The 27,836-nt window shown below is 40.6% G+C and overlaps 1 protein-coding gene across 4 annotated transcripts in view; it reads right to left on the bottom strand.

The window, feature by feature from the left end:
• Nucleotides 1-27,836, bottom strand: part of itpr1b (inositol 1,4,5-trisphosphate receptor, type 1b) — an 87,370-nt gene that overhangs the window by 13,072 nt on the left and 46,462 nt on the right. For 2 of the 4 annotated variants that reach the window (XM_035662450.1, XM_035662453.1), the window contains 17 exons: nt 26,575-26,610; nt 25,449-25,496; nt 24,497-24,626; nt 22,188-22,372; nt 14,814-14,997; nt 14,216-14,478; nt 13,232-13,432; nt 11,777-11,887; nt 11,074-11,169; nt 10,867-11,001; nt 10,223-10,330; nt 9,446-9,677; nt 6,085-6,207; nt 1,533-1,708; nt 939-1,103; nt 432-621; nt 43-135 (listed from right to left, as the gene is read on the bottom strand). In XM_035662450.1, coding sequence (XP_035518343.1) covers nt 43-135; nt 432-621; nt 939-1,103; nt 1,533-1,708; nt 6,085-6,207; nt 9,446-9,677; nt 10,223-10,330; nt 10,867-11,001; nt 11,074-11,169; nt 11,777-11,887; nt 13,232-13,432; nt 14,216-14,478; nt 14,814-14,997; nt 22,188-22,372; nt 24,497-24,626; nt 25,449-25,496; nt 26,575-26,610 — 2,476 coding nt within the window. The remainder of the gene's footprint in view (nt 1-42; nt 136-431; nt 622-938; nt 1,104-1,532; nt 1,709-6,084; nt 6,208-9,445; nt 9,678-10,222; nt 10,331-10,866; nt 11,002-11,073; nt 11,170-11,776; nt 11,888-13,231; nt 13,433-14,215; nt 14,479-14,813; nt 14,998-22,187; nt 22,373-24,496; nt 24,627-25,448; nt 25,497-26,574; nt 26,611-27,836) is intronic. The other 2 variants (XM_035662454.1, XM_035662455.1) reach the window with 1 other exon arrangement.

Below are 27,836 nucleotides of genomic sequence, written 5' to 3'. Positions count from 1 at the left end.
CACACACACACACACAGTTACCTTTCACTTTTGTCAACCTACCATCCATCACTGCCTCTGCTGAACAGTTCTCCCCATTTTCTTTCTGGCACACTCCACCAGAGAAGAACTCTCCCACCATACTGGCTCCATGCTCTGTTCAAGAACACAAGACAATTTTGACAATTATTTTTTCACAATGAATATTAATGGTGACATCCTTTATATGTACAGATTGTTGGTGATGCTAAAAGCAAGGTAAGCACAGTCAAAAGTAAATGCATACATTCATTTGGACACTACACGTGGTTTCACAGACACCCAGTGTGTGTGTGTGTGTGTTGCAGAAAAACATTCCATGTTTCAGTCTCTTAACTGTCTGGGTCAGGGAGGGCAAGTAATTTATGTCCGTGCCGGGAGGGGAATGAGAAGAAATCTGTATTTCAACGTACCTAGTGTTTTGTTGGGTATCCTGTCGACAGCCAAAATGAAATCGTCTTTGAAGAAGATATAGCCCACAATGGAGAAGAGGTAGACGAGGATAAGAGCCAGCACAGCTGTCAGAACAATGGAGCGGCCATTGCGGGTCACACTCTTTATCACGTTCAGCAACGTCTCTTCTCGGTACACCAGATCAAAGAGCTGGAAAGAGGAAGGAGTTTGGTGTGTGTATGGTATTTGTGTGGAAAATGTGCAAGAAAAAGAGAGAACTGAGTGTAAATGTGAGCACGTGGGCTAATGAAGGCCACAGTAGACAAAGGACATATGTTTTGTTTGGATCATTGCCTTTTATTTAATAACAGCTTATGGTTAAATGATGTCGTTAGGGAATATGTGCAACTTTATGACCAATCAAATGGCATCAAATCACACTTATCTCATGTTTCTCTGTGTTACAGTGTCCTTGCCCATATATGGTTGTGTACATGAATAAGATTATATGTTTTGTGTGTCCTTACAAGCAAGCTGTAAAAGAAGACATGGACGAAGACCCCCAGGCTGCAGATAATCAGGTAGAGAAGGTGGTACAGGAACTCCACATCCATGATCATGGCTTTGTAGCCACGTGTGAAGGTTCCACGGTTCCCAACAAAGCTCATTAGGAAGATGACCTTATTACATAACTGAAGAACAATAGACACCACATAGACAACATGACAGCAACCATGAATTATTTGTATTAGTATAAGTATCTTTGGGTAGAATTTTCAAATGCTTATTAACACTTAACAGCTATAAGTGACATTTCTATTAGCAGTTGTAATGTCACCTCCACTGTTAACCAGTGTGTCTACACAAGCACTTGAATGTGAAATCTGGCTGAATGCATTATGTTACGCTACTGGGATACGCTGTGTTCCTGCACTATGTACATGGAAGTCCAGTATCAAAAATGTATGTTTAGTTAATGTTTTGCATGTGACTGCGCCTTCATTCAAGGCAAATTCCAGTCAACCATCTACTGGGCAATAAAGCCTATCAAAATCTGAAACTGCATGTGAGATGTGTACCCGCTGCTCATCGCCTTTCTGAACACATAGATCCACACTTACATTGAAACCCCCCAGCAGGAGCAATGTGGGCTCCAGGCCTACAGAGAAGATCAGGCGCAGGATTGTGGAAGCGATAAGTGCCCGGATGCCGTGAGGCTGAGGCAAGACGATGACTATAGCCAGAGAAACCAGCATGGCCATCCACAGCAGGGCAGACAGATGTGGCTCCAGGGTACCTGAGGATGAAGGAGGCCACATTAGGGAGAGGAGTGTAAGCCTTTCTATCCATCCATTACACGTTATCATGAAGTAGAAGTAAAATGAAGAAACTGAAGCAGACTTATCTACCATTTGTGAATAATATTTTATTGATGGGCTCCATGTGTTATCAGTACAAAGACATCCTAGTGGTTTCATTCATATACCCAGTTGTTGAACAGTTTTTGAATTGTATATTACAAGCAGAGCTCTGTGCCTGTATGTGTGTGTGTATGAGTTGGTTTGTAACAGTTTGTAGGTCAGCAAAGCAGTATCATGATCTCACCAGGTTCTTCCTCAGTGCCAGATTCGGACCAACATGTCATGAAACGATGCATCACTTTTTTTTTTTATGTTAATCTAATTCCTCAGTCAGGTTTTCTTTTCACTAAGGCACCAAGACCAAGGAACCCCCCTTCTGGGGCCTCCTTCTTCTCGCCTCTCTATGTGCAGATCACATGACAGGTACTCGTTACACAACCCCCGGGTGGCTAAAAATACACTTGGCTCCAGCTAAATTCATCAGGGATGGTCCTGGGTACTGCATCGTAACAGGCCGCCCAGGCGCTTGGACTTGGCAGCCAACCCAGACAGAGCAGCTTGTACGTCACATACCTACAGTCTCAGACCATTCATCTCTCTTACTTGCTTACTCTGCATCAATTTGAAGATAGGCAGACTGACCTTTACACTAAACCACTTACACTTCACCAAAGTAAATTCTACACACAGCCTGATGTTTGGTACAGGATGAAAATTTGAAACGATTTTACTTTACAAGCTGCTTTTATGTCTGTTTTAAACTATAGCTCTGATGTCTGCCTCATGCATGGTCACATTTGAGCAGCGTCTGTGACAGGTTGGAGGCTCTGGCACTTTGACTCCTATTTGTCAAGGCTCACCTGATCCCATACAGACACCCACCCTACGTGAACAGAAGGTGTACAGCCTGAACTGATTTTACCTAACCTTTTTTAGGACTTCAACTCATCTGGACACTACTGGGAAAAGTTCCCAACCACAGTTTCTTTTCCAACAAACCACCATCAATTGATGGTCATGTGAGTGAGGAGTGCAGATGATACAATAATGTTTAAAAGGGATTTTATGGTGTTTAAGTTGTCTATAGAATATGCGAATTAACCCAGTCTTCAAAGCAAAGAAGTGCCTCAATGTCAAGCTTGCAGTAAATGCTTGTCATGCCCAAGGAAGTTCACTGGAGTAGTTTGGTTCATTTAAGGTTTACAAGCAGTTGGCTTGAATATTAACGAGACATGTCTGAGGTCATATGAATCCAGGACACAGTGTAAGTATGTGTGTGAATGTATGCATCCGTGTAGACATTAAATATTCCCCACTGGGCAACTTAACTGTGGCTCAGATATTTTTTTTCACTTGATAACTGGCTTCAGGTTGAAGCTAAAATTGGCATGTCCTGGAATGAACTGCTAAGCCCTCAGAAGACCTTTGACACTGAAAACCACATGGGGTTTCTAGAGCTAAGCTAACAACCTCTTTATTTGTCTCTTCTATACTGTTGTGAGGAAGTTCAAACAAAAGGGACCTCGCCGTTTGACCCCAGACAGAACAATTGAAAGTTTATGTGAATCACAATGTGTGTCTTCTCTCTGCTACTCTGCACTGGAACAATGCAGGCCTTAACGGCTGTGGCTTTTCACATCCCCACAAATACTGCCCTCAAGGAGAACTGAGAAAAAAGAGAAAAGAATAACAGACAACCAAACAAACAGAAAATTGAAACTGCGCGTAAAAACATGCCTAGGTGTAGCTCATTCCTTTGATTTGTGAAAGACCTCCTGTCATGCAGGAATTAGTAAGACAGACATATACCTCTGAATGAATATGTTATCTCTGATACAATCTGTCGCACTGACCCAACACCAGACCAGATTTTCCAAACCATAAATCTTTATATATACTGTACTTCTAATTCCAGAGAAATCGAAATCTGATCAATTTTAAATGTTTTGCTTTCTATTGTCCACACTCAGTGTTGAAGAGTTATTTAGCTCTTTGTTATTGATACATATCCTCTATTTGAGATTACATTGACTAAAATGCTTCAGGGCTGGCAAAGTATTGAAAATGTTTTTTGCTTAAAATGTATGATAAAATCATGAATCAATATATTATTGATATTTCAAAAAAGACCACAGATATAGATTTGATTTACCGTATGTGTTCTCAGAGTAGTATTTTTAGTTATGTAAGTTATGTAGTCTGATACTGCGCACACATCATGTGGGACAGATGGTAGAAGATTTCCATGATTACAACTTACAGACTCATCAACTCACGGCTGTATGCAGAAATGTACTGAAAATATAGTGCTAAATCCATTCAATTTGCTCTCAAGTACTTACTACGGAATGATGGACTTTGGCTGATGAGTTTGGTTTCCAGGCACTTATCAAGTGCTAAGTTGGATATATCCAAGCTTTTCCTAGTCATAATTATGACTTTAACGTTGACGGCATTTACAAGTCTGAAAGTGGTCATTTTAAAATGCAGTACCACAGTATTAAGTCTGTATACACACAAACGCACACAGACACCCACCTAATTACCTGAAGTGATACATTTGGAAAAGAAGACTACTCAAACCAAGACTAGTGTGAGAATGAGACTAGGAATCTGATAAGACATAATGTCATCTGTTAAGCTCAGGGAAGTCACAGTATCAATAAACAGGTCAGGACCGAACTGAGAACAAATCCATCTTGATCTTTTGTGACATCATGGTATTTCAAGATCCAAATCTTCAGCTAGGATTACATTCTCATCACACCTCCACTTGTGGTGAAACTCACTTTGGTTAGGGAGGTGTGAGGCTACACCCAAACCACAAGCACGAGAGCACAGAGTGTTCTATAAAGTCCTTTACACACTAAACACTAATAAAGCATCTTTCTGTACGTGATCTGATCAAATGCCAACTGCTATAAATACATGAGTGTTGGGATGTGAGTGCTCAAGCCACATCAGGAGCTATTCAATGAACCGTGTCCAGTGGGAAAGCAAATGTTCTCCTGACTGATTTTCTGAATTTTTGGAAAGGTTTTCTTTTTTTTAAGGCTGGCTTACAGCTGATCTGAACTCTGATCTCATCTTGTTGTCAGAGCGGAGTTCTTAAAGGTCCAATGTGTAACATTTAGGATGATCTATTGGCAGAAATTGTATATAATAGTCATATATGCTTTAATTAGTGTATAATCACCTGAATATAGGAATTATTGTGTTTTCGTAACCTACACACTTCATAGCCCGTTCTCATTCCCTGGTCGTCAAATATAGACGCAGGCTGGGTTCAGTTAGTTGCAATCTGCAACTTCACCGCTACATGCCACTAAAAACCAATTTAGCATTGTGTTCTTGTAACATTGTTGGAGAGTCAGAAACAAGAAACAGAAATATTGTCTTTTTTATTAGATACATTCTTCTTCCTTGTCAAAACCTGGCACCTATATTACCATAATGCAACTCGGCTGCCAACAGTTCGGAGATTCTGATGTGTTATGCTAGTAGCGGCTAAAATAGCCCTGAGCCACTAGAGAACAGAGATGAGGAGCGGGCTGAAGATGTCTGGTCTGAACTTCACAACTACATTTATTTTCCTTTTCAAACTTCATCACAAAAGGATTTATAAAAATATATATATTATACATATTTCACATATGCAGTAGTACTCCCCATGACCTGTAAACAGACTTAGACTTACAGAGATATGTAAGATAGATGGTATTTCTGCTCATTTTCACACCTGGCATTTACTATGGTAAGTGGGCGTCTCTGTCAATTTGTTGGTTTCAGAAACTTTTAAAAAGTGTCACACAATGCCCCTTCCTCTCTAAATTTCAGAGAGAAGCTTTTCACTGTTTTCGGACGAACCCGAAACAAACTTTAAACAGTTCAAATTGGCCTTAACTCCACTGTTGGGGTAGTCGAGGACAACCTTCTCCTATACACCCCAAACCACAGGATGTTTCCCATTAAACTGGCAACAAAGAGTTGCACATGGAGGGTGTAATGGGACCCTAAAATAAAGATGTTAACAACAAACATTTTCTTTCCTGTTCATCTCTGCCATACAAGTTTCTAGTAAAGCACAATATGTACTATATGCCTTATGCTGCAACCCTGGCTTTGCCCGAGCAGTTGTGCCTGTGCCACTCACTCCTATTTCCTGTGTTGTATTAGTCATGCTCATTGTGTTAACCACAGTGCATACACACAAAAACATAAGATCATAATCAGCGCCCCAATAAAACAGTCTGTTGATCTATGTTAAAGGGATAAAGGGAAGAGAGAGGGGAAATGACTTTAGCACACTAACCTCCACGGACACCCTCCAGAGGGTAGAAGAAGGCCACAAGCAGGTTCATGAGTACAGCCAGGTTGAAGGAGATGCTGCTCCAGAATGACATGTTCCTGGAGCACCAGTATAGGATGGGCTGAGCTGGAGGACAGTGTATTGAAGCAAATTAACACAGGTCATTGTACTGCAGAGAGAAAACTGCAGCATCCAAACAATAACATAAATGCAATACACCAAGCACAATTTATCTAATTACATTACAGAAAACTAGTTCCCACTAACAGTAAAATACACAATGACTGATTGGTGTTTCACACCAAGGAAGAGCAAAATTCATCAAATTTGTGCCATTAATCTTATTTCCAATTAATTGTAACCAAAGCTAAGACAAAGATGGGGATGATTTCCTATGTAATGTAGATACCCAATGTTGATTAATTTTCTTAGTGTGGAATAAATTATCTCAGTGGCAAACATCAGTAATTCTCAGTAATTCACAGCAAAAGAACATTTTTGCCATGTTATATTAACTAGACTTGAATTTAGTTTAATCACTACAAAGTGGAGTGGGGAGTCACTTTGGTGATCTGAGAAATGTACTCAGTTTGGGGTGAAACACATTAATCAAACAGAATCAGAAGGGGTCTGTGTGGTTTTTAGTGCCATCATAAGCACCACAACTGCAAGCAAAGGATTCACTCTGAAGGGTAAAATCAGGCCAAACGTAAAGTACATTAAATTAGTTGTCATACTCATTTCATATACACTACATGATTTCCTACTTGTAGGAAATTAAAAAAACATCAACTTTAATGCATACACTGCTCCGCAAACACACATACACACACACACACAGACACACACACACACACACAATTTAGACCTTGGTCAGGAGATCAGTATCATGGCCAGCTCTATTTTGAGCCTGGCTGTTCATCAGAAAAGAAGAACTGCAGGCAGGGACTTTTAGCTACAGAAGTCATGATATTCATGACAAGTGGTTAGCACCAGTGGAACAATAGGGCCTCCAGTTGTGCTGATTCATTCAAATAGGAGAGAGGTGGTTGTCGTCACGTGTTACCACATTATAGTCAAACCATCTTCCCTCAGGCCTGAAAATGGACAGGCTACAGCATGCTCCTAAACCAGTCACTTCACTGCAGTAGCTGACAGAGGATCAGCCAGGGGGTCAACAGGGACCTCAACAGGGACCTGCCAAGTAGTGTTCAAGTCTGCATGACTATGGTATTTAAGATTAGTGAAACACAAATGTTTAAAATCAAAAGGATTCCTCTTGAAATGTTGACACATTTCTTCTGGAACGTTCCTGATATCCCACCTGCTGATGCAGGAGTTGTTCTGCATCCACTACCCTGCCTTGATGTTTCTGGGTAAGGTTATGCCATATCAGAAGTAAAGAATGTGTGACTGAGCATTACCTTAAACTGGCAGGTAGATGAAGCGGGTTGACCTATTAATCCTATTAAGATGGGACGGACTTGGAGCATCCTGCTAACTCAGTTGGCTAAGATGTAACATGTAAGCACAACATCCTGAGTGTGAATCCAGCCAAGGATTTTTATCACATATCACATCCATTTCTCTGCCATCTTTCCGGTCCCTGTTTACTTACTTTTGCTTAGAATATGTACTAAAAGGTAACAGGCTTCACACTGTATCCATAGCTCTTTCCTCCCAGACAAAACAACACTCTACACTTGATGGACCTTTCAAACACCAACTGACCAGTTGTTTACACTGGCAAGTTCACTGTTTTAGCTCTACTGTAAACTCACTATTCTTGGTAGCAGAATATTAAAAAGGAGGGATGATGTAAAGGTTAATACTCTGTGACCGCCAGCTTCCTGAGTTAAATCTTGCCAGAAAAAAATATTTGCCCTTAGCCTCTCCATTTTATGATTCTAGAAGGAAAGAAGGACATTACAGGAACCTGACACAGTAATCTCTGAAATATACAGACCAACAGAATACTAGAGACGTGCGTAAACAATTCCAAAGTAAATGCTTTTTTGCAAATGGGCTTGCAATGTGGAATAGTTTGTGGTCTGACCACAATGTGTTAATCATTCACTACGTCACACTCACATAGATTACATCACTCTCTCCTGCCAGGAAAACAGCAACTTACATCTTTATAGAACATATGTTGTCATGCCATCTTGTTGAATTAACTTATACAATATGGTAACTTAAATGAGCTGATAAGTTGCTTATCAAGGTTTACATGCTCTCCGCTTCCATCCATCCAGGGTTAAGAGTTGCAACCTCCTTTAACACATAGAATTATCAGGGTGGTCTTTGGTTACAATTTGCCATGGTGTAGAAAAAGAATATGGCCTGTTTTCAGATATGTATGACCATTACAGATAGATTTGCTTTTTTTTTTCTACTTGCCAAGTATGCTAGCACTGCATGTGAACAGCAACCATTCGGTAAAAAAGAACACCAAAGTGGCCTCAAAAGGTAAATATTTTGACAACCTATGCAGAGATAACCAACTACAAGCAACACTGACAGCAGGGCTGTCCCACAATACTACACGTTATATTATTATTATTTAAATATGTTTAAAGTTTAATTTTTGTGAATCAAACCAGTGATGCACAAAGTTTATATTTACATAAGAAGCACAAGACATACAAGTCAAGTTTTGTCTCTTTGAATGCTATTGTGCTCACCTGCTGAGAAAAAAACAGAGAGTTTTGTGGTTGGCACAACTGAAACTTTAAGTTGGAGGGTTAGACCTGTCTGAGGGTCTAACATCCGTGTGCTTTTCTTTATGTTGTCATATTTGGGGTTCCTGGAGTGCCAAGAATTGTGTGGCTGTGGTTGCTCTCATTGTTCTGTGTTTTTTCTTTTTTTAAAATCACACCCATCCATGGTGCTTTCAGTGTTGCAAATATGTTAGATTCTACAGAAACACCTTTAGAAGGAGTGCAATGCTTTATTTTTCCTGCCATACCATTTTTAATAATGACGTCTCCATTGTAACATTAGAATATAGATTCAGAAGGCTTTCTTTGGTGGCTGAGGTCTTTTTGTCCTTTACTGTGCTGCATGTTACAGCTTTTGAGCCCACCAGAGGTATAGGGGAAGAGTTTGGGAAATGTTACTAGACTGAGTTAGCAAATTGCCAGAATGGTGTGCATGGGGAATTTTATCTCCAGTTTCTGCTCACACATAATGCCAACATGTTGAATCGACCTAAGATTCATGATTTATATGTGTGAAAGAGGCTTTAGCATCTGTTTCCCTTTTTTAGTAGGGCTAGGGGGGGTCCTCCGGGGCCTGGAGAGATGCAAGAAGACAGCGTGTAAACCAGGAACTAAGAGATAAAGAGTTGAGGAAAATGACGCACAGGGAACGGTGTTTGTGTTACCAGTAGCCTCTTGAGTACCTCGCAGCTTCTTCTGCCAGTTCATCTCATTGAAGAGGTCTTCAGAGCGTAGGAAGAAATCATTGATCTTGCTGCCTTGCTCATCCCGCTCTGTGGTGTAGTAGACACGCAACTTGGACTCTTGTGTGAGAAACTCGCAGATGTTGGGCACAGGAAAGACTATCTGCTCCATGGTGCGATCCAACCGTACAATCTGGACACAACCAAAAAAGCAGCCACCTATCACACACTCTCTGTCACTGTGGTCTTCTTTAAAGCCAGGTGTTTATAGATCATTCTGTCTGTTCAGTCTGACTGGTTTGACTGGTTATTGTCACTGTACATTGCAATTCAAATAAGAAGGTTGTTTTGTTTACGAAGGTGTTTGGTAAAACTGAACCAACAACTTAAATTCGGAACACTGTCAACAACCAGCATTCCTTCTTCTCATTAAGTGCGTAGAGGAAAACGTGCAAACATGCCAAAGGTGCTTTGCTGTTCAGTCAAGGCACACGATGAAACTCGAAAGCAAGCCAAGAAAAACACTATCACATGCCTCAAGGAAATTGTGAAGCCAAAACATGTGGCAATCCTCTGCAGCTGACACAGACGTCTTACAATAGGTGCCAGATAGTGGCCATAAAACAGAAAAATTGTGGGAAAGTTTCAAAGTAAAACTTTAAAGTCAAAAAAATAAATAAAAAAATGACAGTAGCAGAACCAAAACAGTCTGGTTTCGACATGGATCTAACAACTGACCTCAATCTGGGCTGTGTGTTTGGCATAGAACTCCAGGGCCTCGTCACCCTCTCCATATGTCCCTCCTGGCTTCAACATAGCCTGCAGTTCCTTGTTGTGACGGGCTAACTGAAATGACAACAAACCATCAAATCAATGACAAACAAATCAATGACAGATATTCATTACAATTATTGTTTCTATTATTATCAGAAAGGTTAAATGTGTACACGTGTTAACTTAGCATGTGCTGTAATACTGAGCCAACATTGCTGGTATTTACCAGCTGGGTATAGCACATGCTATTTATTCTTTCTTTGAATGCAAGATGTTCTGTTCATTCAACCACAAGGCTGCAGGGTGTGGATTGACCGTGGGCGTTTCATAACTATAATTGTTGTCGTTAACCTAAATCATGGTTTGAACAGACACTCTGCTATTGAGCAGCGCTCAGCCTCAGGGCTGAAAAGGAGGAGATGAGTGTAGAATGGCAGATATCACATGTCGTAAGCAGCAAGGACAAAATCACACAGACGTACAGTAACAGTGGGGCCATTGAAAACCTACCGGCTGTGTACTATATTATGTGGCCATGCATGTGCTGCAGCATTTACTCGTGGGTGCATTTGTCTCCTTGCTGATTTTACAGATAGTTGGTGGCTTACTTGATGTGCCAAGATGTAGATATTATGACCAACATTGCGTGGAGAGGCAGAGTGCTCCTCCTCTCCGTCCTCACCCTCCTGCGGCTCCTCGACCTCTATCTCACCCTGCATGTAGGCCTTCTTGATCACTTCCACCTGCAAAAATAAAGACTGTCAAAATAACATCCACTTAACATCGTGTGATGATTTGTGTGGTATCATACGCACCAGCTCTTTAGGCCTCATGTTGTACAGTATCCTCTCAGCGTTCTCGCTGTCATGGCGACTCTCCATAATTGCAAGAAGAAGCTTTGAGGCGTTATTCTACGAAAAGATGAGAGTACAGATAAAAGTATAAACAGAAACACCTGGTGTTCAGCATCCCAATTGTAAATCTTACTTTGCCATGTGTCATTATTATGTAATTCGTGATAGAACACTTTATAATGAGGTGTAGTAATAACATATTTTGGCATGGTGAAATTAAGCCAACACTGTTTCAAGATTTTCTACAGTCAGTGGTATTTCCTGTAGTGATTTGATAATCTTAAGAGGTGTGTCTTAACTTTAGCAAGCCAAGTAATTAATAACACAGGGGTATGACTGTTCACTATTATTATATCTGTAGCTGCATTGCATTCTGATTTTTTTTTAGAGGTACTGTTAGTGATGTAATTCCTACAGTAACTCTGTAATTCAGTGATTCATCTCTCCCTTAGGACGTCACGTATGATGTTTATGTTTTAAAACGTTCACAAATTTCAGGCAATTCAAATCTCTAGTGCTTTTACCAGAAATATCTACGTGTGATATCATGTCTACATGAGAATGGGTTTCCAAAGGAATGAGAAGTTACATGTTATGTAACACTAAAAGTGTTCTGAAGTATTGTTTCCACTTCAAAACCACCAAACTAGTAATAATGACTCACTTTGAGTTCTAGCACCAGGTCCATCCTCTTCTTGCCAAGTGGGTTGATGTCATTTAGGATGAGAGCGATGATGATGTCAATACCATTGCATTCATGAGTGGCAATGCAGTTCTGTGGAACAAACGAAATGAAAGTAAATGTAAAGTATAGATTGTAAAATGAAAGTAAATGTAAAATATAGTCTGGACCAAGACAGTTACCAATTTTAAGCAGTAGCAGCATTCTTTTTGAAAGAGGAATCGCAATTGACAGGATTTTTATTTAAACAAGAATTAAATACAGTATTTAATGTTTTCTGATGCTGCTCGGGTTTTGTTTACATCCTCTGTAAACAAAGCAGTGCAGCAGACCAGTATGTTCAGTCTAGAGGTCAAACTCTTCAAGCGAATCTGAGAAAGATTGGATCTTTATTTTAAAAAGACATTGCAATAATCTAAATTGCGTAATACGATATTTAATTAAGCACTGAATGGAAAATCATGCCTTCAAGAATCGTCTTTTCAACGGTCAAGGATTCAAAAAGGCCTTATGTTAGTCAGTTATCATACAAATCTCAAAATTGGTCCGTGGACAGCATACATAGATAAACTGATTTTAAGAAGTTGTTTAACAGTAGATAAAATGTGATTGGTTTACAGCAACCTTGATCAAGCTGACTTATGAACTTCTGAGACAGCATTACAGATTTGAATATTATCTGTCAAACAACTGAATATTTAATAAACAGGTCCTTTTTGGTACCGCATATTGTTCAAATTCCCTTCAGTTACCAATCCCACAGTCACGTGCTGATTGAGGTGGGTTACATTTCATAACTACTTACAAGGTTAGGAATAAATATCTCGACACTATCAAACAAAGACACTTAATACCACACAAACAAAAATCATTCTAGCAGTTGTCCCTCCCTTTTCCGTCTCAGTAAATATGAACAAAGAGCTTTGTTTAGTCTGGCAGTCCTAGCACTGTTTGAGGGAACTGAAATCAGTTCAAACAGCAACTGCATTTAGCCAGTTGCTTGTTTAGTCATGCCAGTTTCACACTTGCCATGAAATGACCCAACAGCGGCTCGAACAGAGGATGCCACCATCATGTGAGAAGACCAAGCAATGCTAACCATACCCAAGAACAAACACAGGCACGCTGCCCAGAGTAGGCTGGTGTCACACTGTTGGAGAAAGACAAGCGACTGTGTAGCTTCATTGCGGCAGCTGAGTGCTGAGCATGAAAAGACTATGTTCTCAGGACTAATTACAGCACTACCACACTAAACCACCAGTATGATTGGGAAGATAATTTAAGTGTTCGAAAAAACAAAATTTAACGTCCAAATAAAAGAAGCTCTATACAGTTACGTAAATGACAACACAGACAAACAGCAGACTAAACATACAATTGAAAGTACATCTTCAGTGTGAGCTTGCACACTCATGTTCCTGTGTGTACGTGCATCACCTGGTTCTCATGACAGGGGCCTTGGCAGTACTCTGTCAGGCTCTCCACAGTCTGGTTGATGAGTCCTACGTTCTTCTCATTGATGTAGAGTCCCAGCAGCCCCAGTCCCCCGGTGGTGCTGCCACAGATACAGTCCAGGAACTGAAGCGTCTCACACACCAGATTATAGTTGTTCTTGTTATTCTGGTTGCGCAGAAAGTTCTGGAGATGGATAGATAAAATATACACTTACATGCATGTGCTGTTCTCTGGACTCATGTTATTCCCATGGCTTTGGGAAGTGTAATATATCTTTGTCATCAAGACAGTGTCTCAATTAAAACTACAAATAAGAAAGCCAAAACTGTCAGACTTGATGTTGAGCAAAGGTTGGACAAGCAGATTTGTCGTGGTCTCAGGGTCTGATGGAAACACTCCTTTAACCTTCTACTCAGGGAATCTGAAAACACGTTTTCAAACTTTTCCTTTTTTTCTCTGAAGTGAAAGACTTTAGTCTTCTTTTTGAGCATGTAAGCCTATACAGCAGCCAGACAATTACTGCATGTCTTTGGAAGGAACACAAACATCTCAATGAATTGATCATCTGTGCTGCATGGCGAGCAGTAAATCAATATCTTGCACCCACGCTGGGTCAGGCTAGACGAGAGTGATTCAGCACCAAGCCAGCTATCATTTAATGAAGGCCTGCCCTGGTTTGGGGTGAACAGTGCAAGAAGGAAGTCTTCTGTCTGGGCTGCTGGAGCTAGCCATTACTAAACAACAACACACTCCTCATAGTGAAACCAGACCACGACATACCAGATATGGAAACAGCTGCATCAGGAAGTTCTGCAAATGGTGCCTATTTTCTACATGGTTTCGTTTCTGTATAACTGAGTGGGGTGATAGAAATTCAGAACACAGGTCAGGAAATGTTAGCATATCATGGGCCGGGTCGAGTAAACAAAAGCCCTACAGCGATAACAAGTTGCTGTAATGGCTGACCTGCAGATCTCTGTTGTGGTTCTCACAAAGCAGCTGCATGAGGCGCAAGATGGGCTGCATGATGGTGATGATGACGCTCATCTCGCCTTCCTCCTGGCCCTTATCTGCGGTCGGGACGGGAGAGCCATCAGCGGCTGCTTGGTGTTCTTCGGCTTCGGCCTCGCGGCGGTAGGTCGTGAAGGCCTTCTTGGTGACAACGGAGGCTTCTACCAGCTGCTCCTTCACTTCCTCGGTCACCACGGCCACCACCGGCACGTCTTTGACTAACCACAGGTACAGGAGAGTTGAGTCAAACACAGACCATTGGAGATAAGACACAGTGTTATAAAGAATGTTCATTTGACAAGTCACGTATCCATGTACCGATTTGTATCATGTACATGCTTAGTCTTTTTTTGTGAAATACTATCATGTTAAAAAAATTAAAAAAATAAACTAAATAAATGATATGGCAATTTTTAGAGACTGGGTATTCAAACAGACCAAATTCATTGTACACACAAGTCAACAGAGGTTTATTTTGCCAGTTGGATGGTCTTATTCCCTTAAAAATCTGATTGAATATTTCCTGTTCGTGGCCTAACTCCTGACCCCTCACCTTTCTTGCGTGCTGGCGTGTCTTTGTCTGGTGGCTCCTCATCCTTCTTCTTGCTGCCCAGGTCACTTGTATTGACTGTCACGGTGGCTTTGATCTCCTGTTGGGCCAGCTTCATGCGCTCATAAAACACCTTGAAGAATTTTTCTGACTTGTTGTCCCCTGTTAAACGTTGGAAGAATGACCGCTGGAGAGAAATAAGAAAGAGTCATTTAGCTGGCTGCTCCAGATGGAGACTTTCTGCACTCTTACTTTATTTATGAACTAATGTTATGCCAAGGTGTCAAGGTGGTTGACTTTCATCATCAACATGTTACCAGTGATGTTCTATTCAAAATTCACCTTCATCAGAGAAGTAGGTCTACAAGGTCGGAGGACATTTTTTATTTAGTAAGATCTTGCCGCCACTTCTTATCATTGTCTGTCTTACATTTTTGACATGAGAGAGCCAGAGGTTCTGTTAGAAAGCAGTTACATAAGCCTCCTCTCACAGTGCCAGGAAAGCACGCTGCAAGGCCTCACCATGCTCACCTGATTTTACACCATCTGTTCTCTGCTCCCTGGGCATAACACGGTTCTGGCATCCTGTGGACTATGCTGGGTGTTAACGCTTACAAACAGGCAAGCAACAGCAAAAAGGTTTCGGGATTTACATGCAGCACACGCAAAGACTCAGCTAGACACCCTGCTGAGGACACACTACTGTACATCCCACCCACTTTCCAAGTATGCTTGTGCATACACACAAACAAGGGCATTCCAACACAACACATTCACACATACAGTTGTAGAGACATGTTCACAGAATTGGCCTCGCTTGCAATAAAAAACGCATTTGTGTGATTGCACTTGACCTCAAATTTCTGCTTTTATGAGCCTTTCAGCTATGCAACAGTAAAAGTTTGATCCAGCATGAGTAATAGGTTTTCAAAGTCAAGTTGAGGAAGGAAATGTTCTGCTCATAGCTGAACCACACAAAGGGCTATCTTGTTTGAAAGGCTTGTATGCACCGAGCCGTTGTTTTTCTGCAACAGGCTCATATGTTCTGTCCCATTTTCCTCTCGACAATCCCTCCTTACATAAGACCTGTAATCAGCTGAGTGGTTACAGTGAGGGCACACAGCGCCTCAGCTCTAACACTGTTACATCAGCCGACGGAGGGCGAGCATTGGAGAGAGGGAGAGAGGAAAACCCTGCCCTACTTTTTCAGTGCCAGAACGGCACGAAGTGAGCGTGTGGTGTGAGGGAGAGGAGGGAGGGTCCCAAAGTGCGTTTGATGCAAGCAGGAGTTATCACATACATAGATTCTGGGGCAGTTCTGAAAGCCCGTTACACAAGACTCTTTTCAGGTTTAGCTCAACTCAGTTAAGTTTCGGAACAACATGCAAGTGCAGTGCACAGCACTAGAGTGACGTTATTTGCATAGAAAATCTTTGAAAATATGAAACTAATTTAGTGAGAATCTCACTCTTATCATCACCTGACTCAAGTCCCAAGGGATGCAGAACACTTAATGCATTAAGCAAATCTGAGTTGTTTTCCTCCTTTCTTTTATGCAACAGTTTCCTCTTGCTTGTTTTTCAAGCTGTTAACATCATGTTGTTGACAAGATAGGGCCATTCATTGATAGTGATCTGATTAAAAGTCAGCAGAAGACTTATGTAAGCAGGCTGATTTCTCCAGACAACAGCTCCAGGATAGCAGCTTTACAAGGTTACCATATTAAACAGACCTCATGACTATGGGCATAAAAACCTCTTCCCTCTTCCCTGATGCAAAACTTGCGTGATATATATACACCGGAGGCAAAAGCAGTCAGTTAGACTAGAGCAGCATCAAACTTCAGTTAGGTACCAATCTAAATGTGTCAAGAGCATCAAAAACTGTCAAACACTAAAGGCTGGAATCAAATGCTTGCTCAGATTGGCTCTCCTCTTCACACATTCTTTGATCACATAGTTTCTTTGATCACTCTCTTGTCAATTTCAGTCTGTAATACATTTAGGAGTTTTACATTATCTTTTAAACCTTTTAGTTGTAGTTTTACTTCTTTTATTAAATGAAAAAAAGGATTTTATGTCTATGCTGAATAATAGGTATTGTATCAGCACCAGTACAAACTAATGTAAATGTTAGCCAGCTCTATGGTTGTCAAAAATCAGCTTTTGGCCTATACATGAATCAAGAGAACATGGTTTATAGGGATTTTACTTGGTTGAATAATTTCCTAAAAAATATTTTGATCCAAGGCCTGAATCGTGTAAATTAATAAATACTTTAAATATATATAAATAATTACTTAGTCAATGACTAAGAGATATCGGTCCAGGGAGATTTTCCATGCTGTACTTCAGCAGCCAACTGCCACATTGTTGCTGTTGTGTTTGTTTAAAATATGATGGCACTGTTAAGCAGAGCTGACGAGATAATAACTTTGATAACAAACATTTTGAATAATGTGTGCAACATTTAGCCCCCCACTTAAATGCTGAGTCATTCTTTAAAGAAAATGGTCAGTCAGCCAGTAAGCCTCAGCTTTTCCCCCTGAGGCAGTTTAACCCTTTGTGTCCCACTACAGACCCATTAAGCCCCCTGAGAGCTCTGTTGATCCTGTGGCTGTCATTCATCTTCAGCACAGCAGGTTTAGGTCTGCTCATTATTCATCATCCTATTCGAAGGCTTCAACATGGTGGCACAGCGGGGCCTCCTTTCTGATTATTCTGCGCTTCCACTTCTCTCTCCATTCACTGTCAGCTGCCACCCCGGCTCTTGGCATCAACACGGGCCAGTTATGTAAGGTCTGTTTATACCACCAGCTCTCTCTTTCTTTTTATCCGTCTCCGGCCTTTCTAGTCTGACACCTTGGTGAGTGACAAAGCCATCTCTGTGCTTATTGGAGGGCTTCAGTGGCGTATTCTGCCACACCCAGTTGGTAACCACGGAGATCTGCTCTTTGAAGCTACGACAAGGTTGACAAATAGGAGGTTTAAATTAAAGAAAGAAATACGCATTCTGTACAGGCAAAAAGTCAAACAAAGTCTAGAATGTATCCAGTGACTTCACCAACAACAACAAAAACGCACTGATCTGACTAAAAAGCTTCTTAGGAGAGGGCTGAAATAATTAAACATCTATAAACAGGGTTTTAAAAGGAGAATCCCTGCCCACTAGATTAGAGTTGGTATGTTGATGACGCTCATGCCTGGAAACTCACTTTGCAGAAGCTTTTTAAAGCTTTCCAAGAGGTAGCTGTAAAGGAAACTTGAACCAAGCAAAGGTGGGGGGGGGGGGTAAATCAAGTTTGGAAGGGGATGAGGGCAGCGGCGTGCCACAACACGCCTATTGAGTAAGAGTGGTGGCACCTGTTTGCTCCTGTGACAGTTAAAGATCTGAGGTCAGGAAGACAGCGTTGAGTAGATGGAGAGTGGGCTGGGAGGAGCAGAGCTTCTACACTTCTTCTCTTACATAACACACACACACACACACACACACACACTCTCTCAAAGGGCTGTTTTTGGTGTGAGCTTTCTAGCCTCTAAGTATATCCAGGAGTGTGTGCGTGTGTGTGCATGTGCTAATGGGGTGTACAGATGAGTATGCAAGAGTGTAGTTTTATGCTATGATACGGTACGTGTGCTACATGTCTGCTTAAGTTACACCAGTATGGTCAGAGTATTTGCTGCTTATCACTGAATAACAAGCTGTAACGTGTGAGCATACGTGACAACATGTTATCTTGTCAATGATGATCTACGTAGGCCTAAGTTATTTATGGAAAGTTATGAAGGCCAATAATTTTTGACATACGCCATTTAGTGCCAGATTTCTTGTAAAACAAAATTTTGGTGCAGTTTGTGGGTTTTTTTTGTCTGTCAGCATGATTACAGGGAAAACTTCCAGCCCAATTTTCATCAAACTTGGTGCAATGGTGTAGCATGGGCCAAGGAAGAACCCATTAAGTTTAAGAGCAGATATGAATCCCGGGGCAGATCTATTATTTATTTAAGGCAAAATTAACTGAATTTGTTGCATACCGTTGTGATGAAAGTGAATGGTGTGCCATGACTAAACACACAAAAGAACATTACAGCTATCTCAAAAATAACTGTAGAAACAAATGCAGTAAACAATCAGGGATGTTATATTTACAGATTTTCAGACCTGCACAAACTCTGCACAGTTAAAGTAAACTTTGTGCAGATTTACACTCTGAGTGCCCTTGTAGTTACTCTATGCATTTCAAGTAAAGACATATAATTCTCAGTTAGACTAAGTGCAATGAGCAAATTGCAGGTATGAGGGGTTGATTTTCACTGGTGATAGCTGCACACTTTTAAACAGTCCTTGAGTTATGACCTGTTAAGGGATCCACCAAAGAATCATCTTCAGTGTATTGGCAGATGGCAAGATATAGAATTACAAAGAAAAAACGTTAGAAGCCTATAGTTAAGCAAGTATTGAGATTGCATCAAAAACATTTCTTGTTCACACAAGAGACTGTATATTAATGAGATGCTTCAGTGACATCAACAAATCTTTTTACTGTGAAAGTTATCATATATCTGCAGGGATAGACAGGCCCTCGTGACTCAATTATTAGAATCTCAGGGGAGATTTCCAACTTCTGAGAACTTCTGAGACTCACTTTTTGGCCTGTACTTACATAAACTGTATTTATCCCAGCAGGTATAACTGTGAACATTACTGTTTACGTAACTTAATGAAGGGCATCACACGTGTAAATAGACAAAGCAATTTGTTGTTGTTTCAGTACAATAAGTAAATGTGTGAAGCCAGCAGATAAACATCTCTGTGGTGTTAAGTGTGTTACTCTTACACATCATGTAGTGAGCAAGCCTGAAAAAGGCTGGTAGGATTGTGTCCCAACCCATTTCTTTTGGTAATCACTAACACACTTGCCATATCAAGTCCAGCTAGTACCAAGCTCTGGCCCTTGGATGAATTCATTCTCAAGTCAACCAAGAGCTCTCCATTTCTCTACTTGGTTTTTCCCAAAGATTTTGTTGGCTAGGCTACGACCCTGGATTACCTCAAAAACAAACAAACAGACTGCTTGGAGAAATCTGTGGGCATGTTTTTGTCCTGCTTTTCATTTAGACAACAAGAACCCTTCTGTCCTGAAAAGGGGGCAGGCAACCCATCGTTATGTAAGACAGGGAAATGTGGTGCATCTGCTGATATGTTGTAAATTCACTCTGGACCATGCATGATCCTTCAACAAAGCCCACTTGTCCCTGTACCATGGCAAAGAAGGAGAAAAACACCTAACTTTAAATTCAGAAACAAGATGCTTCTTTATAATTGTGTCTTCTCCTTGTTAAAGGCAATAAAGTGCTCTGCTTATAAAGTTCACTTTGAGGTTATTTTTTATGTAGTGGGAAAACTACCTTGTCCTAGTAGGAGTCAGAGACATTTACACTGAATTCTGCATCATTTATGCAAATAACTTGGTGCTATTTCCCTACGTAGCACTGACTGTGAATAATAGTTCTAATTCACATCCTAAGCACTCTCTGATATTCTAATGTGTAAAACATTCACATTCAAAACTCAAACAAGACAAAGAACTTTGCAAACCTTTACAATGGCCTCGGGTGCACACCAAAAAAGTTCCACACCCCACTTACTACTTTCAGCAGTAGACACTGAGGTTCTTCATCAAGCCCTACCTTAAAAAAGGTCAAACAGTGCATGAAATGACAGCTAAGTCAGATGAGTTGATCTATTCTAAGAGCAGCTGTAGGGAGTGGCCTTTCCTCAGGTAGCACCAGGGGGGAATCTACTGGATCTCTTCTGAGGCCCCCAAGGGGTGGTGCCTTCTACTTCCCTCTTTCCTTCAGCAAAGCATAACCCAGTTAAGAGTCCGGTTGGAATGTTAGGAGGCCTAGGGCTCTTCACCCAGGCAGAGAGGCAGGCAGCAGCTTATGTAACAGGAGTCATTTGAGTGCCTTTGTGTACCCTCTGGGAAGTCAGGCCTTGTCAGGTAACGACTAGGGGTGTGGAGGGGATTGATTTATTGAAGAACTGCAATTATTAGCTTCTATGATTCTGAATTGATTCACAATGCTTTTTTTGTACGTTGTTAAAACATTATGTTGAAGAAAACACATTTTTTTAGAAAAGGGAAGCATTAATAACCATATAATTAGCTTTGAGAGACAAAAGTTTATTTTGTGGAGACTAGCTAACATTAGAGGAGAGGAGCACTGAATGCCAGTAATTAACGAGAACGAAACCTCCACTGCAGCAACTTTAAAAAATCCCAACCAACTCGGGTAAAGAAACCATCCACTATCTGTTTCATTTCAAAAGACATGTGCAGCGTTTTGGATAACAATGGTACTAACATTGCAGCAGAGCGGCTAGTGGAGGCATACCATTAAAAACAGTGTTAATAATACAATGGAGAACTGTGACACCAAGAATTGGAATAGAATCGATCACAAGATTCCAAAAGATTCCCACCCCCAGTAACAACACTATGCAAATATGAGCCTATTATGCAACAGGCCTGTTCATGCAAGAGAACTCACAAGAGCACAAATACACAAACCACAAAACCAGAATAGACTGATATATGGCTTACAAGTAGCGTGTACTCACAAACTTGGTCACAAATACATGCATACACATATTCTAGTTCATGCATGGAGACACACACACACACACACGCACACACACACACGCACACACACGCACACACACGCACACACACGCACACACACGCACACGAACACACACACGCCACCCTGCAAGGCTGAAATAATGCAGTTGCAAACAGCAGCCCTCTCTTTCCTCTCAACCTGCTTTCTGTGAGGTTTGAAGAGTTAGTGTTGCCTTAGCAACCCCTGGCTGGCTGGCTGTGGGGAGGTGATGACGTGTTTGGCTGCACAGCTTTGACCTATCCCGGCAGACTACTGTTCCCCTTCCTTTCTGACTTCCCTTTCTCCTCTCCTCCACTTTCTCCAAACGTCAACAAGTTCAAACATGTCAGGATGCTCTCTGCACCCAACTGTTACGTCTACATTAGGATGTTAAAATGTGCCCAGGCTGCCACACTGACAACTGATTATCTTTCTGTTTTTCCATTTGAAGTCATCCTTTGTCATAATTTAAACTGACAGAGCAGAGCTCCAGGGTAATAACTTAAATTCTTCACATCACAGCTATGAACCTGTGAGATACCATCTCCTTGTTGAGATTCTGCTCATGCCTCTCTGAAGGGAATACTATTAGTAGTCCCAGTTAATTGCAGTGTAGACGTGCGAGTGTGAGTGACCTCATTAAACTTCACACCCACCCTCCTCTGCACCGTTTGTGGTCTGTACTCTTGAACCCAGTAACCCCCCCACTTACCTGGATAACTGTGTTTCCACCCTCCAGCAGTGCAATGGCCAACAGAATGCTCTCCTGGAAGATCCTGTCACTGGTAGCATTCATGATGAGGTCAATGACCAGATCAGAAGCCCCTTCTTTGTCCAGGTGGCACTGGACCTCCGCCAAACTCAGGTCCCCTCGACCTCCGACACCAGAGCTGACAACTAAGGTCACAAGGAAAATGATATCATCTACATTAATACTGATGTATTCAGATTCCAGACAGGTTACATAATAAATAATGGGGCACAATGTAATATAATATTTGTTAATTAAATGTATTTAAAATTAAATTTAAGGGTTTATGGAGTTTGATGGATGCCTTATGGTAGCCCTGGCTGCCTTATTCAGAACAGAATACACTATATTCATATTTAACTTATGTTGCTATAATATGAATTAATTAAAGTAGTGCTATTGTTCGTTATAGCCTACCAATAAAATACCTACATGTAATAGAGTACAAAATTTCAAAGCTAACCTATCTGAAAAAGACAGGGGGATTAATGCATTAATGTACCTCAATCAACCAATTAGAGTTTTTTTCTGGGCAGGATTAAGAATGGGAACATCATTTTCTGAAACTAGCTAGCTAAATTCAAGAAAAAGAGTGACAGAAAGTAGATATGGGATAGATGCAGCTGTACAACTTGTGTCCACAAACAGACATAACAACTCTAAAAAACAGCATATTTAATTTATCAGTGTAAATACCATTAAGTTAGCCACTCCTAGCAACCACGACCGCAGCTTCAGTGTCAACTGAAAATGATGTCAGAGACAGATAGTCACTCATGACTAATTATCAGGCTAGATTTTAGACAGTATAGAGGAAAACAAATCTAATGAGCGGTGTAAGGAATTACAGCTTCAAATTTTTAATTCGATTTTGAACAATTCTAACTTTGATGCCCCCCAGTGGCATCCATTAAAAAACAAAACACAATACGAACAACTGTATTAGGGAGCAATCCACCTCTACATATAGTGGCTTTAATAAAGAGTGTTTACATCAGGTGTAAATAGTATGCCATTTGATAAAAGGAGTTTATGATACAAGGAATGAGCCACAGGTGTCTTATCCATTCAGCCATAGCGCACAAATAACATCAGATGTGTCTGTAATCCGTAGAGGTACTTTAACTCCTATTGCTGCTGCTGGCTACCACAGCAAGCCAGGGAAGCAGTGGTGAGATAACAGCACCCATCAGAGCCATCTCTGGCTGGGCGAGCCACTGAATCAACAACACATCCCATTCTAGACGAAGCTTGGCTCTCTGGTCGCTTGGCAACAACACGGTCTGCAGTATGCTCGGTAGCAGAGCCGAGGTCCAAGGGCTTAAAGGAGTACAAGGCCATGGCTGTGAATAAGATCGATTTTTTTTTTCTCCGCTCTAAAGCGTTAGAGATGAACGATGAGTCATAGCCGTGATGAAAGACACGGAGCGACTTGCTGGAATGAATAAATGTCAGTTACGAACATCTATTACATTTGTGAATGTCAGTCTTGATTGAGCAAAGATTGAGAGACGGATGGATGGAGAGACTGCTTTAGCTTATAATGACAACTGTTTTTTTGCTTTTATGGCCCCAATGCACATATGCACAAAAGGCATACTGCGGTGGGGTCCCGGTGGGCGATGTCGACCCACATTAATGCCATTGTGTTAACCACTAATGTGGAAATAATCAGTGATGCCTGACACTATGACTATTCATTGTAATCTGTGTATCTAATTTCCTAAGCATTTCCTACATGAGAGGAAATTCCACACAACCTGTAAACAGTTTCCTGTGAAATGTACACAATGACTTAAAACAACCCAGATCTAGTTAAATAAATAACTCTCAAACTATACACGGACATTTTGACTAAGTTAAATTGAATTTATCTTTAAATGTTTATTTTGTACTCTTTCTTTAAGCAGATTCCACATTACTTACATCCTAGAGACTATTTTCTTGGACATTAAGGGATGCTGAAAAATTCCAAAGCTTTATGAAACATGTTAAGATTGTTTCCTGCCTGGTGTAACCATATGATTCAACAAATTAGGGATAGGTGTTATTTCTCTCTTTTTAGTTCCTATTAAGTTTGAATGGCATGGTATATTGCAGCTGGCAGCTCTGAACTAAACTATTTTAGTTTGATTAAAATGTTTTGTGCTGTGTGTCGAGCTTGTTGCATCACTAGCCCAGTTTCTCAATGTAAATCATTTCAAAAACATGTTATGTTAACAATGTAGTATAACTATATAGACACACAGATGCTGTATTGTTATACACACCTGTAGGAGATTTTCCCTGCGCTCCAGGAGTGAGTGGGCCGTTGCTGAAGGTTGTGAGGCTATCTCTCCTCTGGCCGGGTTTGACGTTTCCATAATATCGATTGACCAAGATCTGCCGCAGAGCTTCACCCTATCAGTGAAAATGGATGTTAGGAGATAAAGTCCAATTAAAGTCACAGAAATGGAGCTGGAACCCAAACTCAGTGTTAGTGTGTGGCAATACAAGACAGAAAATGAACACAAAATTACACGTAATCATACTGATAGTTTTAAGTCAAATTTCAAAAAAGCCCATATAAAGCTGTGAAAAGTTACATGGTTACATGGATAGGTAAAAATAATGAAGCCTCCAATTTCAAATTTTTGAATTCCTGATCTCCCACCTCCCCTAAATAGTACATTTGTTCCACTTGAGAGCCTTGTTCTTTGTTTTTCACCCCCTATTTTGGCCCTTTTAGAGCTACTCAGGGCAATTACATAAAAAGCCTTACAATTACTGCAGTTGTATTGAAATTGTATGTAAATAAAAATAAAATGATTTAAATACAAAAATACACAAAGAAGAAAAGATTAGAATGTCATAGCCCTGAAAGCTAATCCTAATAAGACATCCAAAGAAAGAACTCAACACACAGCATCTTCTCATTTGACCTTTGCCCTCTGACCTCAGTCAGTGATGTTCAAAGGTGACACTGTGCCCTCAACATATGCTGACAATCAGTGATTCCCCATATTGGTTTGGTGTAAATCAATGCAGCGCAGTCAGCTGATCCCTCTGGGCCAAACATGTCACCAGCCATCAAAGAAGAGATGAACAACCAAAGTTAATGTCTCACATATTGTGTGAGTGCCATGCTGTGGAAGCAGCGTGACTGTAACAGCCGTCAGTCAGTCAATCGTCCATAAGATGCCGGCTGGGACCAGACCACAGCAAAGCACTCTTAGTACCTACCCTCGTTTGATCCTCCAGTTGCTTCTGTGGTTGGTTGGGATCAAGCTCCTTAAAGGTGAGGTGAGTTAGCAGAAAGCAATAAAATAAGAAAAAAATAAAAATAAAAATAAAAAGGTCGAAAAGGAAATTTGGAAAAGAAATTAGAAAACAAAATAGGGTGTTAATACAGTGCAAATTAGTTACTTTATTAGCATGCAGGAAATTGGGTGCAAATTAGATCATGCAGTTAAGAGGGAAGTGGTTGTGTCAGGGTAGATGTGAGGTCAAGTCAAAGTCATGCAAGGATTCATGCAAGGAGAAACTGACATTTACTCTAAAACATAATTAACTTACATAGAGTTTATTATTCAAAAAGTTATTTTCATAGCTTATTTTAAATATCAAAATTTTTCTTCAACTTATAAAAACTCTGAGGAGTTAAATGCCGGCTCTTGACAATCCAGTGTATGAAATTTCAAACACTGGAGTCTGGCATGTAATGACACCCTCATTACTTTACCATCACATTGGCTAAAGGGCAAAAATTATTTACATAAGAGAATGACAAACTGCTGTAGGGGGAAAAAACACAAGCTATGAAAATGAGGGGGAAAAAATTAAGAAAAAAAAAAGCTCTGTCCAGGTTACATAATATAGCCGTGAGCTACTGACACACACTGTAAGGACCAATCTGGCATGGAAAAACACCTCACCCATGACTTCAACCCCCCCACCCCGCTTAAAGAAGATCAGGAAATTGGACTTTGCTCAAAAACCAAGAGGTGGAAGGAAAGATGAAGGAAAGGCAGGAAGGAGGGCAGAAGGGAGGGAGGGCAGAAGGGAGGGAGGGGAGAAGGGAGGGAGGGGAGGAAGAACAGATGAGTGGACAAGTGGGAGGCGGCGCACAATAACGCTGATATGTAGCATTACTCAAGTTCCACAGAGTAAGCAATATGCATGAGTGGGCCCTCAAAAGAGGAAATACAACATGGGGATGGGTGGTAACTCTTATCTATTCAGATAAAGAGATGTTTAGGACTGAACGCAAATGTAATGGATGGAGTTAGTATATAAATATGACAGATGATCTTTGATCAGCAGTGACCCATATTAGCGGGCAGTGGGGCAATATGGGTCTTAAACACACCTCAGCAGGGACTTCAGGCTCGGGTGGAGGTGCCAGCTGATTGGAAATAAAAGGATGATGTTAGTCAAAGTTTGAAGATGTTGAATTAGTCACGTTGCTTCTGCCACCAAAGAATAGCATCCTCCCTTGAAAGTGTAACCAACAAACTTGTCGCCTCTAAAGGCTGATATTTTCTGATGCATCCATCTGTATCTGGCTTTCTACTGATCACTAAGATTGGCAGTCATATGCTCAGCTTCACATCATAATTGTGCGTGACTTAAAGAGCGAGGGGCAGAGAGAACACGAACCAAAAACCTGTTGCTTACGGTATGTAGGAAATGATTCCATTTCAGTGTTTCTCGTGTTATGCGTTTGCGTAGAGCTAGCATTATGGGACAGCAAAGATGATAAGCAGCACTAACCTATTGCAGAAAAAAATCAGAAATTGTGTACAAATAAATAAATAAAAATTACCCTGCCTTAATCACACTATAGATCTTTGACTAAAAGCAAAACCAATTGAGCAGAGCTGCAATTGGTTTTAAAACTTTGTGGTTGTGGTTCACAAAGTGGTTTTTTGAGTCGGAGAGAAAAAAATGATTAAATAATAATAAAAATAACAATGTTCAAATTGGTCTGTTTCTTAGCACAATAATGCTATGTATATATATATATATATATATATATATATATAAATTTGGTGAATGCCTACAGAGGATAGATGCATTAAAATTCTGGTTGCTTATGAAAGTAAACTACTCATTTAAATGACAAAGCAATAAAAATACCTACGGTATATACATGCACACACACGCACACAACCACACAGCGAATGTGCAGAACTAAATAACAAACAAGCAGCCTAACATGACCATATGTCTCTCTCTGTAACCCAGTCATGGTGGTTTATGCTGATTAATTCTGCAACTGGACAGGAATTTCCCTATAACAAGCCCCCTTTTACATCATCACATTGATTTCCACAGAAAAATGGTGATGCAACATGCACGCACCTGAAGCTTTATTCAACATCCATTGCTAACGTTGTCAAATCCAGTTTGAATTTTGGTATGTAAAAAAAATACATCTATTATTCTTCTCATAATGTGTGATACAATATCCATAGACGAGATGCCAGACAGATAAACTCAAAGAGAATGAGGACATTTGTGGTAATGTAGGAAGTTCAGATCGTATGATCTTACTAAAACAAATGTGTATATTCCTCCGGGGATGTTGCACATTTCTAGAGGGGTTACCAGTAGACATACCATCCCCCC

The sequence above is a fragment of the Morone saxatilis genome, unplaced genomic scaffold (genome assembly GCF_004916995.1).
Source record: "Morone saxatilis isolate NCDOM2014 unplaced genomic scaffold, NCSU_SB_2.0 Contig18, whole genome shotgun sequence".
Lineage (NCBI taxonomy): Eukaryota > Metazoa > Chordata > Actinopteri > Moronidae > Morone > Morone saxatilis.
Note: the sequence above shows the minus strand (reverse complement) of the source record. Positions and strands in the feature narration are given on the sequence as shown.